The following is a 16,590-nucleotide window of genomic DNA, read 5'->3' as shown; positions in this document are numbered from 1 at the left end:
GGTGGGTCTCTTACAGTGTTAGGTAGCTAATACAAGGCAGTTTGTGTGTGTGTGTGTGTGTGTGTATGTAAACAAAAGAAAGCAAATTATTAACTCAGTTTAATTCACTTGTTTGTAACAATTATGCTTGGACTATTCATGAAAATTCTACGAGACACTAAGTTAACCATCACCTTATGTTGCTTTTCTTGCTGAGAAATTTTGTACCATGGAGATAGCGTGAGCTTACTTGACTGATAAGCCTAGGCAAAATGAAAGTGGTGTGTCTGCATTATAATTTCTGCTGACAAGTCTGAAGGCATGGCCTTTTATTTTTAACTAAACCGACAATATTTACATAAGTTTACCCAAGGCACAGGAACTTGAAAAGGATTTATGTTAATAGTATTTTTCTGAGAGTTTTAGAAATTCTTATATAAATACTTGTTTTTCCTTACATCTATTTAACATATAAATATACAGAAACATACAGGCAGACACCAAGAGAAAGCTTGCAGCTTTCTTTCCAAGTTCAGCCGTGTGTCAGGTACAATAATACAAAGCTTAGTAGTTTACAAGGGAAGCCGAGTCCAAGCAGAGCCTTGCAGATGGAGCCAGTGGAGGTCACCCCGGTTGGCCAAGTCTGTCACGTGGGTGGCACGACACTCAGCCACCTGGGCCAGCACCACTGCCTTCCAGGGCCTGCACTGGCAGGAGGCCGCAGCCAGGGGCCAGAGCGATGGAGCCAACCATCCAATGCTGCTGGATCTGCGTATTCTATTCTCTGAGCGACCTCGACTTTGAGGGGACTTTTCATCAGCTGCTCTCAGACGCAGGAAGTCCCAGGTTTCTCCTGCTTCCCTTTTGAACAGAAGAGGGTGACCACAGAGATGCTTCGACAGAGGCCGCTCAGCAGAGCCCGAGAGCCACTTCTCCTCAACACACTGCTGCTCTGCTTTGATCCGCGTCCTCGGCGCGGTGCCTCCCCTCTATCTTTTAGTTGTTCCCAGCTCTGAAAGTAAGCGTTATATGTGCATAGCCTAATTCTGAGAAATATGTAAAAATACAGAGAAGAAGAAAATGCCACTGAGTGGGCATTTGGCCAAGTGGCTGAGATGCCTCTGTCCCACATCAGAGTGCCTGGGTTCAGTTCCCGGCTCCGGCTCCTGGCTCCAGCTCCCAGCAAACCCTGGTCCCAGTGCAGACCTTGGGAGGCAGCGGTGGTAGCTCCAGTGATTGGGTCCTTTCCATCCATGTGAGAAACCTGGGTTGAGTTTCCTGTTCTGGGTGGTAGCCTGACCCCGTCCTGGCCTTTGTGAGCATTTTAGGAGTGATCCAGCAGATGCCTGTCTCTCAAATAAAAAATTACAAAAAACCACATGAATCTTACTACTTTTTTTAAAAAAAGATTTGAGAGATATAATAAATAATGTATTTATTAGCAAGAAGGGGAGAGAGAGAGAGAGGGATGGAGGGAGGGAGGAGATAGATGGAGAGAGATAAATAGAGCTTCCATCCACTGATTCACTCCCCAAATGGCTGCAACAGCCAGGGCTGGGCCAAGCCAAAGCCAGGAACCTGGGTGCAGGGGCCCAAGCACTTGGGCCATCTTCTGCTGCTTTCCCAGGCACATTAGCAGGGAGCTGGATTGGAAGTGGAACAGCCAGGACTCGAACAGGAGCCCATATGAGAGGCCAGCCCTGCAGGCAGAGATTAACCTATGCCATAGCGCCGGCCCCATGCATCTTACTGCATAAGTATGTCATTCCAATCTGAGCTCAGTAGTGAGTTATCTTAGTGAAGTGGTCTAACAGAGACACTTTAGAGACCAACTGGGCGTCTGCCCCACTTTTGGCACCTAGTTATGTGACTTTGTATCATTTTGTCTGAGCTTTGATTTCCTCTTAGGCAAAGGGAGACGAACCCCTGCCATCTAAGGTGTGGGTGAGGGCTCTCAGAGTGTTTGCTGCATTGGGAGTGCTCAGCAAATGTTAGCTCCCTAGTGTTTCTATTTTTAGGTCCTTCTTGTCTCTATTCCCTGCCTGTTTTGATTGTTCAAGACAACAGAATCTTGTTTTCTTTTCTTTGTTTTATTTCCTTCACAAGTCATTCTCTTTTTTTCCCTCTAATCATAGAACAATATCTATTTTTTCTTTAAATCGCAAGGAAGACGTTTTAAGAACTATTTAGCTCACATGTTCAGTGTCCTTACTAATACAGCTTCCACAGTAACCCAGACGTGTTCTCCGTGGGCTTCTTTGACTTGCATGTTGTGAGATGTTACTTCTTTTATTTAGGTGTTTATTGTTGGAGTAGCATTTCCCCTCAGGTTCCTCGCTCGTTTCTCGTGGAACTTTGGGAAACTGCACAGCAGTAGCAAGGACATTTAATGTCCACAGTGTGGGGTGGACGCTTGCCTGGTGGCTCAGATGCTGGTGCAGCTGCCCACATCCCACACCGGAGTGCCTGGGTTCCGTAACTGGCCGCACCGCCTCCGTCTTGCTTCTCGATAATCAAGACTCTGGGAGGTGGTGGTGCTGGCTGCCGAGGACTGGGTCGGTGCCACCCACATGGGAGACCTGGAGTGAGGTCCTGGCTCCTGGCTTCAGCCCAGCCCAGCCCCTCTCGGGGAGAGAACCAGTGATTGGGAACGCTCTCTGTTCATCTGTTTCTCTCTTTCTCTGGTACTCTTGCTACTTGGGCATATTTCTGTTTTAATGTTCTGTTACTCATATGTGTGAATCTGCTATTGAAGATGTGTGTTTTGAGAGGCAGGAATGTCAGTAAAACTTGACAACAGCTTTCTGTGCCTTAGAAGTAATGCTGGAAAGATTTAGGATCTGAGATCTGTGTACTTGCATTTGTTTTCCTCTAAAATGAAATGTAATCCAATGCGTGGAAATCTCATGGTCACAGTCATTGAGACACACCTCATTTCTGAGGGTCCTGGCTTTGGTTTGAGAATTGCTTAAGGTGAACCTACTTTTTCCAGCACCTAAAAGTATTTGCACCCCTTGAGCCTTGATTTTTTTTTTTTTTACAGGCAGAGTGGGCAGTGAGAGAGAGACAGAGAGAAAGGTCTTCCTTTGCTGTTGGTTCACCCTCCAATGGCCACCGTGGCCGGTGTGCTGCAGCCAGCGCACCACGCTTATCCAAAGGCAGGAGCCAGGTGCTTCTCCTGGTCTCCCATGGGGTGCAGGGCCCAAGCACTTGGGCCATCCTCCACTGCACTCCCTGGCCACAGCAGAGAGCTGGACTGGAAGAGGGGCAACCGGGACAGAATCCGGCGCCCCAACCGGGACTAGAACCTGGTGTGCCAGTGCTGCAGGTGGAGGATTAGCCTAGTGAGCCGCAGCACCAGCCTTTGAGCCTTGATCTTAGTGCTGATTATTTTCAGCATATATATTTTTAAAGCTTTAATTCACGGGGCTGGTGCTGTGGCGCAGCGGATTAATACCCTGGCCTGAAGCACCGGCATCCCATATGGGTGCCGGTTTGAGTCCCGGCTGCTCCACTTCCAATCCAGCTCTCTGCTGTGGCCTGGGAAAGCTGCGGTTGATGACCCAAGTCCTTGGGCCCCTGCACCCGCGGGAGAGACCTGGAGGAAGTTCCTGGCTCCTGGCTTCAGATCAGCGCAGCTCCAGCTGTTGTGGTCAATTTGGGAGTGAACTAGCGGATGGAAGACCTCTCTCTCTCTCTCTCTCTCTCTCTCTCTCTTTCTCTCTGCCTCTCCTCGCTCTGTGTAGCTCTTTCAAATAAATAAATCTTAAAAAAACCCAAAGCTTTAATTCACATTTTTTTTTTAAATCTCCAACAGAGTTTTCTTTCTTTGATCCTAACGATGCCTCGTGCCAGGAGATCCTCTTCGATCCCAAGACGTCGGTCTCAGAATTGTTTGCCATTTTAAGACAGTGGGTCCCTCAAGTCCAGCAAAACATTGACGTTATCGGAAATGAGGTGAGGAGTCACGGCAGCTTGGGTTCTGCGCTGTCAGAGCGCGGTGGAGCAGAGCGTCTGCTGTTGGCATCTGTGCGTCCCGGCTTTTCGTGGGGCTGGGAGTCCAGGCTGTGCGTTCTGCTTGCTGTTTCCTCTTGCTCCGCGCGTTCTTGCACCTGGAGTTCTGACCTTGCAGGCTTGCTAGGTTCAGGGCGAGCTGTTTGTCCCTGTGAAATGGGGAGAGAGAACACTCCCCTTGGGTCGTGTGCCTCAGAGCAGAGAGCCCTCAGCGTTCTCAAATCTGAGGCAGCGACACCTGCCCTGCTTCCTGCTCTGTGGCAATTCATTTGCTAAACATCTGTGCACTTGGTGAAGGGATTTGATTGCCATCACATTATATCCACACTTCGGGGTGGCTTCATAAAGATCGAGGCATCAGTATAATTTTAAAACAATATTTGGTTTTTGAGAGGGAAGCTTCCCTGACGAGGGTGCTATCAAACTGTGTAAAGAGAGCACTAAGCCCTTCTCCCTAATAGCATGGTACTCAGGAGAAAGAATACCGGGCTTGCGTTTGGGACAAGCGTACAATTTGGATTGCCAGATTACCTTGGAGTAATCTTTAAGAGTTTCCTCCAGTGCGGTGACAAGTACAATTTTCATTACCGTTGCTGAGTGCAGATTTAAAATTCACCCTAAAGGGAAGTCAGTCCTGTCTGTGGCGACTGCTGAGAGTAAAACAATTCAGATAAGTAGACTGGCTTGATTCTCAGCGCTGCATTGAAGGTAATTGGTGCTTAGGTGGTCCACATTGTGATTCTGTTTTCCCTCGCTTCCTCAGATTCTTAAGAGAGGTTGCAACGTGAATGATAGAGATGGGTTGACAGATATGACTCTTCTGCACTATACCTGCAAATCTGGAGCTCACGGCATTGGTAAGTGTGGGGCGAGTCTGTGCGCAGCTTAGCTCCCCTACGTCTGTGCTTGTATGGTCTCCCTGTGTGCCAGTCCAAGTCCCTGGGAGGGCACCCAGCTGCCTATGAGAACAGTGTCCCAGCAAGTGAGGATTCAGAGCCTTCTAAGACCTGTTCCCTTTCTCAGGGAGGGATTTGTACCCTCCTGGTCCCCCTCAAGTTTCCCAGAGCAGGCTCCATGCCAGATTGCTCACTGGGTGAGAGTGATTGACAGACGGCACCCCAGAAACATCCTGAGGTGGACAGCGGGCTTGGCAGCCCAGGTTCAGTGTTCCTGGCACACTGTTCCCAGCAGACTGGAGGCCCTTGTGGTGCACGTGTGTCTTGTACGTGGGGTTCCTCCTGAGTTCTGCCATCTGAGAAGCCCTCCTCTCATGCGTTTCTGTGTTCTGATTTTCTCTCCGTTTCCATCATCTGATACAGTGCTTCTTAAACTATTGATGGTGATGGCGCCCTGTTTTTCCTTTTGTTGTTTCTTTTTCTTTTTTTTAATTTTAAAGTCAGAGTTAGGGAGAAGGAGAGGCAGAGAGAGAGACACACAAACAGAGAGACAGAGAGAGAAATCTTCCATCTGCTGGTTTACTCCCCAGATGGCTACAATGGCCAGGGCTGGGCCAGGCTGAAGCCAGGAGTCAGGAGCTTCTTCCGGGTCTCTTATGTGGATGCAGGGGCCCAAACACTCAGGCCGTCCTCCACTGCTTGCCCAGGCACATCAGCAGGGAGCTGCATCAGGAGTGGAGCAGGCGGGACTTGAACCGGCACCCATATGGGATGCTGGCATCACGGGCGGAGGCATAACCTGCTGTGCTGTAATGCCGGCCCCTGTTGTTATGTCTTCACAATCCATCAAGGACCAGTAGTCTTATAAAGTAAGCAAAAATAAATTTGTAAGACAAAAATGAAACAAAGACATAAAATATAAGCCCCAGATTTTTTCAAAAGGCATAAAATGACATTTAAATTAGCATAACAAGAAGAAACGTTAGATAGGGGAAAAAGAGCAGTCCAGACGGCAGGTTGGGGCTGACGCTGACACGCCTGGAGCCTCCCTGGCTCGTAGTGGGCCCTGAGAGGGCGTCACTGTGTTCCACCAGCCGTGAGCAGTGTGCTTTCAGGCTGCTTGAGGATTTTATTCACAGCAAACCATGGATGATGAACAACTTTCCGGCTCAGTGTCTGCATCCCCGAGAGGGATCATTTTCTGGGAGTCGGCTCCTCAGCGGGGAATTTTTGAGGCACAGGTGTAAACTCAGGGTGCAGCAAGAAGCCTGATTCAGGGACTCTCCTTCAGGTGACGTTGAGACAGCCGTGAAGTTTGCCGGACGGCTTCTGGAGCTGGGGGCGGATGTCAGCTTGCGGAGCCGCTGGACCGACATGAACGCCTTGCACTACGCTGCGTATTTTGACGTCCCCGAGCTGATCAGAGTGGTGCTGAAGGCGTCGGGCCCGAAAGGCAAGTACTTCTCAGAACGCCGTGCCAGGCCAGGCCTCAGCCGCGCCGGCCGCCGCGTGCAAACCCAGGTCCCAGGGGGCTCTTCCTTCCGGTCCATCTTGTTTCGTGTGTCTTCCCGCCCCGTTTTACGTCTGAGACAGTTTAAACTTTTCTTTATTGGAGAGGAATTACTGTCCTTTCCCAAAAGGCTTAGTACAAAGATAACAAAAAGACGAAAGGGTTCTCGGAGTTCGCAGGTCTCTGCAGTCCTCCGGCATTCACACGGCTCTTACGTGTCCCTGATTGTGGGAGCGTCGTAGTTCTCTGGGCTTGCTGGGTAGCCAGGAGCAGGGCGGTGCAGCCTCGAGAGCTGGGCGGGGAAGCGCCGCAGAGGACTTTGTTTCTGGAATTCCGCGGTTCCACTTGCAGGATGAGCTGGCAGGTGGAGGTGGGGTGGTTTTCCCCCATCTCAACGGGGGCAGCCTAAAGGTGAAGCTCAAAACGTCGGAAGCGCCAGCCTGGTGTTTGGACTTTCTCTGTAGTTCCTTTCTTGAGGGTCGGTTTTCTTTTGAGAAAAATGTGAGAACAAGGGAGTAGTACTGCTTTCAGTTAAGATGGTGTGGTGTTTCCTCCACTGTGGGAGACACGTTGTAGAGTCAGTGGATAATTTCCCAGAGTGCTCACTCCTAACCTCTGATTTTCTTGTTTGTCCACTTGCTCCTTTAAATCCCACCTTTTCCCTTTCTGAGTGATGTTGGGAAGGAAGCTTCTGTTGATGGTACCAGGTTTTTAATAATTCAAGACAGTTTGCTCTGAGTGTGTCTGGGTTGTTTCCAGTTCTCGGTATGGTGTGTGTGTGTGGTGTGTAGGTGTGAGTAGGGTGTGTGTGTGTGAATGTGTATGAGTGTGGTGTGTGTGTGTGAATGTGTGTGTGAGTGTGGTGTGTGTGTGTGAATGTGTGTGTGTGAGTGTGGTGTGTGTGTGTGAATGTGGTGTGTGAGTGTGTGTGAGTGTGGTGTGTGAGTGTGGTATGTGTGTGTATGAATGTGTGTATGAGTATGGTGTGTGTGTGGTGTGTGTGAGTGTGGTATATGTGTGTGAATGTGGGGTGTGTGAGTGTGGTATGTGTGTGTGTGAGTGTGGTGTGTGTGATGGTATGTGTGTGAATGTGGTGTGTATGTGAGTGTGGTATGTGTGTGTGTGAATGTGGTGTAAGTGTGGTGTGTGTGTGTGTGTATGATTGTGGTGTATATGTGTGTATGTGGTGTGTGTGTGAGTGTGGTATGTATATGAATGTGTGTGTGAGTGTGGTATGTGTGTGTGAATGTGGTGTGTGAGTGTGGTGTGTGTGTGAGTGTGGTGTGTGTGTGGTGTGTATGTGTGGTAGGTGAGAACGGTGTGTGTGAATGTGTGTGTGTGGTATGTGTGTGAATGTGTGAGTGTGGTATATGTATGTGAATGTGGGGTGTGTGAGTGTGGTATGTGTGTGTGAATGTTTGTGGTGTGTGTGAGTGTGGTGTGTGTGTGTGAATGTGGTGTAAGTGTGTGTGTGAGTGTGTATGTGTATGGTGTGTGTGAGTGTGGTATGTGTATGAATGTGTGTGAGTGTGGTATGTGTGTGAGTGTGGTGTGTGTGAGTGTGGTGTGTGTGTGAGATGGTATGCGTGTGTGAACGTGTGTGTGGTGTGTGTGAGTGTGGTATGTGTGTGTGTGAGTGTGGTATGTGTGTGAATGTGGGGTATGTGTGAGTGTGTGTGTGGTGTGTGTAAATGTGTGTTAGTGTGGTGTATGTGTGGTGTAGTGTGTGTGTGTGGTGTAGTGTGTGAGTGTGGTGTGTGTGTGAGTGTTGTATGTGTGAATGGTGTGTGTGTGAGTGGTGTGTGTGGGGGAGTGTGGTGTGTGTGAATGTGTGTGAGTGTGGTATGTGTGTGTGAATGTGGTGTGTGTGCGTGAATGTGTGTGTGTGGTATGTGTATGAATGTGTGTGTGAATGTGGTGTGTGTGCGTGAATGTGTGTGTGTGGTATGTGTATGAATGTGTGTGTGAATGTGGTGTGTGTGTGGGTATGAGTGTGGTGTGTGTGGGTGTGAGTGTGGTATGTGTGTGTGGTGTATGTATGTGTGTATGGTGTCCTTTAGGGAAAAGTCAGGTTTGTGAAATCAGAGGAATAGTAAACACTTGTTACAGAAAACATTCAAAATGGGATTTCCAGATCTGGGGGATTTCCTGTGTTTAAGTATGACATGATAATGACTTATTGAAAGTTATTAAAGTATCCTTAGAAAATTGCAAAAGATCCCTTTTCTCACCGTGGAGTCCAGATTCGTTGAGTAGAATCTCTTTATCTGTCTGTTGATAGATAGTGTTTATATGTCTAATTAATCTTCATCTGGTTTGGATGTTCTGATTTACCAACCAGAGACTGTCAGCCTTTCTCTGCACAAGACCAGATAGTAGATATTTAGAGGTTTTGACTATTGATCAATTTTGTAACTTCTCAGTCCCCTCAAGGTAGCATTAACTAGCCATAGAGGGTGTCAGTGAATGGCTGTGCCTGTGTCCTGAGAACACTTTCCAGAAACAGACTGGGTCACAGTGTGCTGATCTCTGGCCTCAACCCCACTGCTCACCATAGATGGCATGGCAAGTGTGTCACATATGCAAGAGATTCAACGAGGTTCTGGTGAGCCGGTTATTGCAAATATAAATTATTGCCATCACTTGCATTTCGTGTGGCTTTGTTTGTGATAGTGGAAAAGCCATGGTATCACTCCATTTTACAAAGAATTTTGTTGTATTATGAATATAGATTGATTCTTTTTAACAGGGTTAAAAATCTAAGGATTTTGTCTTACTGTGAAATAGTGCTGCTGGTGGGTTGATTTATGTCTTACCCATGGCTAAAAATAAATCCCTTCTCTCCCTCCCAAAAAACCCCTTGTCTCCTTTTAAATTATAAGGGTTAAATTTAAACTTTTAGTTGACATTCTTGTGATGTTTATTGCAGATGTGGATGCCACTTGCAGTGACTTTGATTTTGGAACGGCTCTGCATATTGCCGCATATAATTTGTGTGCAGGTGCTGTAAGATGCTTATTGGAGCACGGAGCAAATCCCGCATTTAGGGTAAGAGGTTTCATTAAGACTGCAAAATATTGAAAAGTCTTTCTCCTGGTAGAGAGCTGGCCTTGGATATTGTTGCCACGTCGGGTCAGCAGCGGTAGCCGTTGGACCACGCTTTGATAGCCCCTACTTCAAAAGAAAATGGAATGCCACAGCTAATCACGAAAAGCCTGCTTATGTTTTCATCGTTGTTGTTGTTTTTATTATGATTACTCTTTTTTAGGTTCCTTAATAGAAGTTTTGGTTTCTGAATTTTAGGAGATTAACAGAAACTGGCTCTAAAACCTGAGGACATAACACGAGCCTGAAGTCAAATACCATTTGCAGATACAGCTTGCAGCTTATCCGAGCAGGTTTAAAAGAATTTTTTAAGAAAATGTTTCCCTTATCTCTATTCTCTAGAGAATATGCATTAGTGCTGTATGTTTGTTTATTATATTTTGCATTTTTTCTTTGAAATATGGAATTAAAATAGTCCACCATCACTCCCGAAACCTGATTACTTGTCTTCCTACCATGTTGCCTTGTCACGGGATGAGTTGCAGCAGGCTCTGTCTCCATCACGGTGACGCAGGGCTGACTTCCTAACCGCAGCCCCAGAGGCGGACGTAGTGGAATTCGAGTTTGTGTTTCAGAAATCGGAGCCACTCCCGGAGTGGCCAGAGGGGCCGAGGCCCCGGCAACCGAGGCGGCAGCTGTGGGGTGCTTGGGTCTGGGGTGGGGAAGCGAGTCGGCCCCTCGTCTTCTGTTTCTGCTCTGCACCGGTGTAGCCAGGTGGCTCCCAGCCAGTGCCCGGCCCGGCCCTTCCTGCCTCAAGGCTGCCCTCCTGTCAGTGCGTGAGCCGTGTTGTCAGGAGCCCTCCCTGTGCCCGGGCTTTCCGCTTTCTTCCTGTGAAAGCTTCGGCACGCAGCACGCGTCTGGCGTGGAGGACGCGTCGAGTAACTGTTTTCAAGTGGCTGGATGCTGGGTGACTTTCACCAGTGATTTTTGTGTCCCTGCCCCATGTTTCCTCTTCATTCGCAGAATGACAAAGGACAGATGGCCGCCGATGTTGTCCCGGACCCAGTGGACATGCCCCTGGAGATGGCCGATGCGGCGGCCACTGCCAAGGAGATCCGGCAGATGCTCTTGGCGGCGGCGCCGCTGTCCTGTAGCGTCCCCAAGGCCCTGCTTCCCAATGGTGCCGCCGCCCCTGGCAAGGCGATGCTCACGTCACTCGGCCTGAAGTTGGGGGATCGTGTGGTCATCGCAGGACAGAAGGTACTGGAGTAGCCACGGCCTATGTCCGAGGGGTACTGGAAGCACGGTCAGAGTCTTGAGTGCTTTTTTCTTTCTTTATCTTAAAAGCTTAACAAGCAGGTGGAAAGTTGCTCAACAGGAAACGTGACGTTTTGACGTGAGTTTATTATAAAGTACAGTTTGAGAGTATAAACTCTGAACGTGGAGGAGAGGAGCAGGTGGCGCGAGTTCCTGGCATGGGGCTGAGAACGTGGCCAGGCTGGGGGGTTCCCCCAGGGCAGGGCCCCCACATGGCCAGGGCTGGACACGGTCGTGGGGTCGTGGCTTCGAGAGCCTCGGGTAGTGTAGAGACCGGGTGTTGGAGATGTGGGTGGAGGAGGGGGCTCCTGGCACGCCCCCTGTGTCCCACCCTGCCACACACACCTCGTGCAAGGCTTCAGTTTCCACGTGCGGTTCCCTTGCAGCCACTTTGCTCCTCTTAACGCCTCATGTGGGCTTTTGTCTCTGTTCTTACTGCCGAGGGTAACAGGCGGCCCGGAGCAGAGCAGGGGGCTCTTGCTTGGATGTTGAATTTCCCTGTGTGGTTGTGTCTCGATAGTTGGGTGAGTTTGTGGGGAAGTTGATGAGATTTGTCAGGAAACACTGAGATCTAGAGCAGCGATTGACTGAGAAAATGGCTTCCTAAAGGAAACAGAGCTAAAAGCAAGCGTGCTCACAATGCATTCCTAGGACGTTTGTGAGTTCTCCATTCTCTGTCTGTGGAGTTAAAATACCAAGAAATTATAAATGTTCCCCCCAACCCTTTTCTTTAAATTTAGGATTAGCAGTTGACTTCTGTAGTTTTCCTGTACTGTGTCTAAGATAGGACTTTTAAGAGTTATTTTGTTGTTTTTATTTTATTTTGTATTTTGAGTAATTTTAGCTAAATACAAGTAGTAGAAACATATATAATGAATATGCATAAACGAATCAACTAGGTTTAACTTTATCAATTTACAACCAATCTTGTTTCCTTTGTATTTGCTCTCAGTCTGTTGCTTGTCTTTTAATTCTCTCTCTCTCTCTCTCTCTTTTTTTTTTTGGACGGGCAGAGAGAGAGAGGGAGACAAAGAGAAAGGTCTTCCTTCCATTGGTGCACCCCTCAAATGGCTGCTAGGGCCGGCGCGCTGTGCCGATCCAAAGCCAGGAGCCAGGTGCTTCCTCCTGGTCTCCCATGCAGGTACAGGGCCCAAGCACTTGGGCCATCCTCCACTGCCTTCCCGGGCCACAGCGGAGAGCTGGACTGGAAGAGGAGCAACCGGGACAGAATCTGGCGCCCCAACTGGGACTAGAACCCGGGGTGTCAGCGCCGTAGGCAGAGGGTTAGCCTAGTGAGCCGCAGCGCCGGCCATAATTCTCTTAAAAGTATTTTTTTAAAGTGTATAAATTTTAAATTTTGGTGAAGTCCAATTTATCAACATTTTTCTTCTATGGATTATGTATTTAGTTCATATCTAAGAAATATCCTTGTTTAATGTTTAGATTTACATTTAATTCCCACTTACTTTTGAGTAGTTTATGCATAGAGTATTAGATGGAGATTGAGGGTTTTTATTTTGCATGTGGTCCTCTATTTTTCAACACCATTCTTTGAAAAGACTATTTGTTTTCCATTGAATGGCCCTTGTACCTTTTTCAAAATTCAGTAAGCCAGGTGTGTGTCAGTCTATTTCTGTATTCTGTCTTGCTCCATTGATTTTATGACTATCATTTCTTCAGCACTGCCATAATTTCTGTTGCTTTGTAGTTAAGTCTTAAAGAGCGTTAGGCCTGTAGTTTTCTTTTTCAAAAATTGTTTTGACTATTCTAGTTCCTTTGCCTTTCCTTGCGTGTTTAAAAATCAGTCTGTATATTTTCATACAAAACCCTACTGGGATTCTGACTTGTGCTGGGTTGAATCTGTGGACAGGTTGGGGAGAATTGCTGTCCTAAAAGTACCAGGTGTTTTGAATCACAAACATAGTATGTCTCTACACTTCTTCGGCTTATTTCACCAGGATCTTGTGGTTTTACACATACAGATATTGCACATGCTATGTTAGATTTACACCTACAATTCTCACGACTTTTGGGGGTCCGAGTAAATGGTGATGTTGATATGTCAATTTCCAGTTGTTCATTGCTAGTATATAGAAATATGGCTGATCTTTTTATATTGATCATGTGCCCTGAAACCTTGATAGATTTATTAGTCTGTTGGCTTTTTTCTTTTGTGCACTCACTGGGGTATCCTGTGTAAACTCTCATGGTCTGTGAAGTGAGGCAGTTTTAAATCTTTCTTTTCAATCTCTATGTGCTTTATGCATTTTTCTTGCCTTATTTCATTATCTTCAGCATGACACTGAATATGAGACCCAAGAGCTGAAGTGCTGGCCTGGTACCCATCCTCATGACTGATATTTGTGAGCTGTAGGTTTTGTACAGATGTCCTCGATCAAGTCGAGGACGTCCCCAACTAGTTCTTCTTATTTTTTAAAGATTTATTTATTTATTCGAAAGTCAGAGTTACACAGAGAGAGGAGAGGCAGAGAGAGAGAGAGAGAGAGAGAGAGAAAGAGAGAGAGAAAGAGAGAAAGAAAGAGAGAAAGGTCTTCTATCCGCTGGTTCACTCCTCAATTGGCCACAATGGACAGAGCTGTGCCAATCTGAAGCCAGGGGCCAGGAGCTTCCTCCTGGTCTCCCATGCGGGTGCTGGGGCCCAAGGACCAGGACCATCTTCTACTGCTTCCCCAGGCCATAGCAGAGAGCTGGATGGGATGTAGGGCAGCCGGGACTCAAACTGGTGCCCATATGGGATGCCGGTGCTTCAGACCAGAGGTTTAACCCACTGCGCCACAGTGCCGGCCCCCCAACTAGTTCTGGTTTGCTGAGAGTAATTTAAAAAATTATCGTGGGATCCATCACTGCAGCTCTGTGTCTCCCTCTCTCTCTGTAACTCTGCCTTTCAGATGAAATAAATACAAGATGTATTTATGCAAAAAAAGAAAGAATGTTAGAATTGCTAGAGACTTTAGTGAGTCCTTCCCCCCTTCAGTCTGTTGATAGGGCAAATCGCATCTAGCCTCGCAGTCCCATTTTAAACCTCACTTGGACGTGTTGTGTTATCCTTTCTATGTGTTGCTGGCTTTGACTTGCTGTGTTTTGTGAAGACTTGTGTCTGTATTCGTGAGTGATAACTGGTCTTTAGCTTTCTTTTTTTTTATAATGTCTTTGGTGTTGGTATCAAGGTGATACTGATTTCATAAAATAAGTTGGGAATCAGTCTCTCCGCTTTTATGTTCTAGAGGAGTTTGTATAGAATTGATACAATTTTTCCCTTAAATTCCTTGATAGACTTCACTGGTGAAGGCATCTGGGCCTGGAGTTTTAGTTTTTGAGATTTTTTAATATTCAATTCAGCTGTGAGCTTTGACAGTTTGATCTTTGAAGGAATTGGAATACTTCATCCCATTTGTCAAATTTATGCAGAGAATTTTTCATAGTATTTTATTTTAAAAATATTTGAGAGGGAGCGAGGGTGAGGGTGAGGGTGAGAGGGGGAGAGAGAGAGAGAGAGAAGAGGGAAGCACGTGAGTGTTCCTGTCTACTGGATCACTTCCCAAATGCCTGCAACAGTTGGTGCTGGGATGGGGCTGAAGCCGGCAGCTGGGAGCACAGTCCAGGTCTCCTTTGTGGGTGGCAGGAGCCCAGTGACTTGAGCCATCACTGATACCTCCCAGAATCTGCCTTGGCAGGAAGCTGGAGTGAAGAGTCAGAGCTGGGAATTGAACCCAGGCATTCTGATGTTGGAGATGGATGTTTTAGCCCCTAGGCTAAATGCCCACTCCCATTCATAGTGTTTTCTTACTGACTTTTGAAATGACTGAAGTCTACAGTAATGGCCCCCTTTCATTCATGGACGTTAGATTTGTGTCTTCCTTCCTTTAATTTCCTCTGTGGTCTCCAGCTGCAAGTGTATGTATCTTTATTCTGGCGAAAGAATCTCTTTTTGGTTTCATTGCTTTTTCTCCACTCTTCCTGTTTTTCTGTTACAACTTCTTTATTATTTATCTCCTTTTGCTTCACTTTCTAGTTTCTATTCCTTTTTTTTTTTTAAAAGATTTATTTACTTATTTAAAAGGCAGAGTTACAGAGAGGCAGAGAGAGAGAGAGAGAGAGACAGACAGACAGACAGTCTTCCATCCACTGGTTCACTCTTCAGATGGTTGCAATGGCAGGAGCTGGGCCGATCCAAAGCCAGGAGCCAGGAGCTTCTTCTTGGTCTCCCACAAGGGCGCAGAGGCCCAAGGACTTGGGCCATCTTCCACTGCTTTCTCGGGCCATAGCAGAGAGCTGGATCAGAAGTGGAGCAGCCGGGACTTGAACTGGCACACACGTGAGATGCTGGCACTGCAGGCAACAGCTTTACCCACTGTTCCATAGGTCCGGCCCAACTTTCTAGTTTCTTAAGGTAGACATTTAGGTCATTGATTTGAGATCTTTTCTAATACAAACATATAATGCTATAAATTTGTCTCTAAACATTTCTTTTTCTGCATCCCACAGATTTTGACACGTTACCATTCTCACTCAGTTGAAAATATTTTCTAATTTCCCTTATGATTTTTTTTCTCTTTCACCCATGGGTTATTTAGAATTGTATTGTTTAATTTCCAATATTTGGGAGCTTTCCATATATTTCTGTTAATAACTTCTAGTTTAATTTTAGTATGATTTTAGTTTAGTATGATTTTTATTGTTTGACGCTTTTATTCTGTGTTGGGTGGAGTGTCACCAGTTGTAGAATGGCTAACACTCTATTAATGGCAGGTCAAGTGGGTTTCTGATGGTTTCAGTTTTTCTATATCCTCACTGATTTTCTGTCTCCTTGGTCTGTCAGTTACTGAGAGAAGCTGTATTTAAATCTCCACTGTAATCTATGGATTTGTTTATTCTCCTTTCACTTCTATGGGTTTTCCTCCATGTGTTTTGAGGCTCACTTGTTGAGTGCATACACATTTAGGATCCTTTTGTCTTCTTGATGAATTGTTCCTTTATCATTATCTAACGTCCCTTTTTATTCTTGCTAATGTTCCTCCTTCTGATGTCTACTTTGGGAGAATAGTTTTTTTTTTTTTTTTTAAACTTCTATGGTAAAGTTGTAAGAATAGGACACTTGGAATTACTAATAATCTAAAAAGCTATTCTGATATGTTTTCTTTAGGTTGGGACATTAAGATTTTGTGGAAAAACTGAGTTTGCAAGTGGGCAGTGGGCAGGCATTGAATTGGATGAACCAGAAGGAAAAAACAATGGAAGTGTTGGAAAAGTCCAGTACTTTAAATGTGCCCCCAAATATGGTAAGGCGGCTACTTTTTGACTTAACAAGAATTCATTGAAAATAACCACATTGTACTCTGTTTATGGTTCTTAAAATAAAACTTTTCTCCTGGTTGCTTATGTGATCAATGAGGGTATATGGATTTAGGGAGGGCGTTTTACAGACAGGAAGTGTTATGGCGTGTTTCTCTGTGCTGCTGAGAGTGATGAGAGAGGGAGAGAGGAGAGGGAGAGAGAGGGAGAGAGAGAGGGAGGGAGAGAGGGAGTGAGGGCGGGCGGGCATGGAACTCTGCGTCCAGGCTAGCCTTGGTTAGGGCTCACCCCACCATAAGGAGAGACTTGATGGGGAGGTGTGCAATTTCCTTTTGATGGTTTGTATTTTCTCAGCAGCTAAAAGTGAGGTCCTGAGGATGCCAGCCGACATTAGGGGAGGGAAGGGTGGTTGGGGGTTTGGGGAGAAAGCAGGTGTGAGGTGCTCTGTGAGGGCAGTGTGAACAGAACATGGCCAGCTCAGAAGGCGGTGGGAGAGGGGCCAGTGATGACGACAGC

The 16,590-nt window shown here is 46.7% G+C and overlaps 1 protein-coding gene across 11 annotated transcripts in view; it reads left to right on the top strand.

The window, feature by feature from the left end:
• CLIP4 (CAP-Gly domain containing linker protein family member 4) overlaps positions 1-16,590 on the top strand; it is a 114,361-nt gene that overhangs the window by 36,754 nt on the left and 61,017 nt on the right. For all 11 annotated transcript variants that reach the window (XR_007918301.2, XR_011386722.1, XR_011386721.1 and 8 more), the window contains exons 3-8: positions 3,797-3,936; positions 4,757-4,850; positions 6,181-6,342; positions 9,329-9,447; positions 10,468-10,704; positions 15,926-16,061. Coding sequence is in view for 8 of the 11 variants with exons in the window: in XM_051843052.2 (XP_051699012.1) it covers positions 3,797-3,936; positions 4,757-4,850; positions 6,181-6,342; positions 9,329-9,447; positions 10,468-10,704; positions 15,926-16,061 (888 nt within the window). In the remaining 3 variants the exon portion in view is untranslated. The remainder of the gene's footprint in view (positions 1-3,796; positions 3,937-4,756; positions 4,851-6,180; positions 6,343-9,328; positions 9,448-10,467; positions 10,705-15,925; positions 16,062-16,590) is intronic.

The sequence above is a fragment of the Oryctolagus cuniculus genome, chromosome 2 (genome assembly GCF_964237555.1).
Source record: "Oryctolagus cuniculus chromosome 2, mOryCun1.1, whole genome shotgun sequence".
In the NCBI taxonomy this organism is placed as follows: Eukaryota; Metazoa; Chordata; class Mammalia; order Lagomorpha; family Leporidae; genus Oryctolagus; species Oryctolagus cuniculus.
This window is presented reverse-complemented; position numbering and strand designations above follow the sequence as displayed.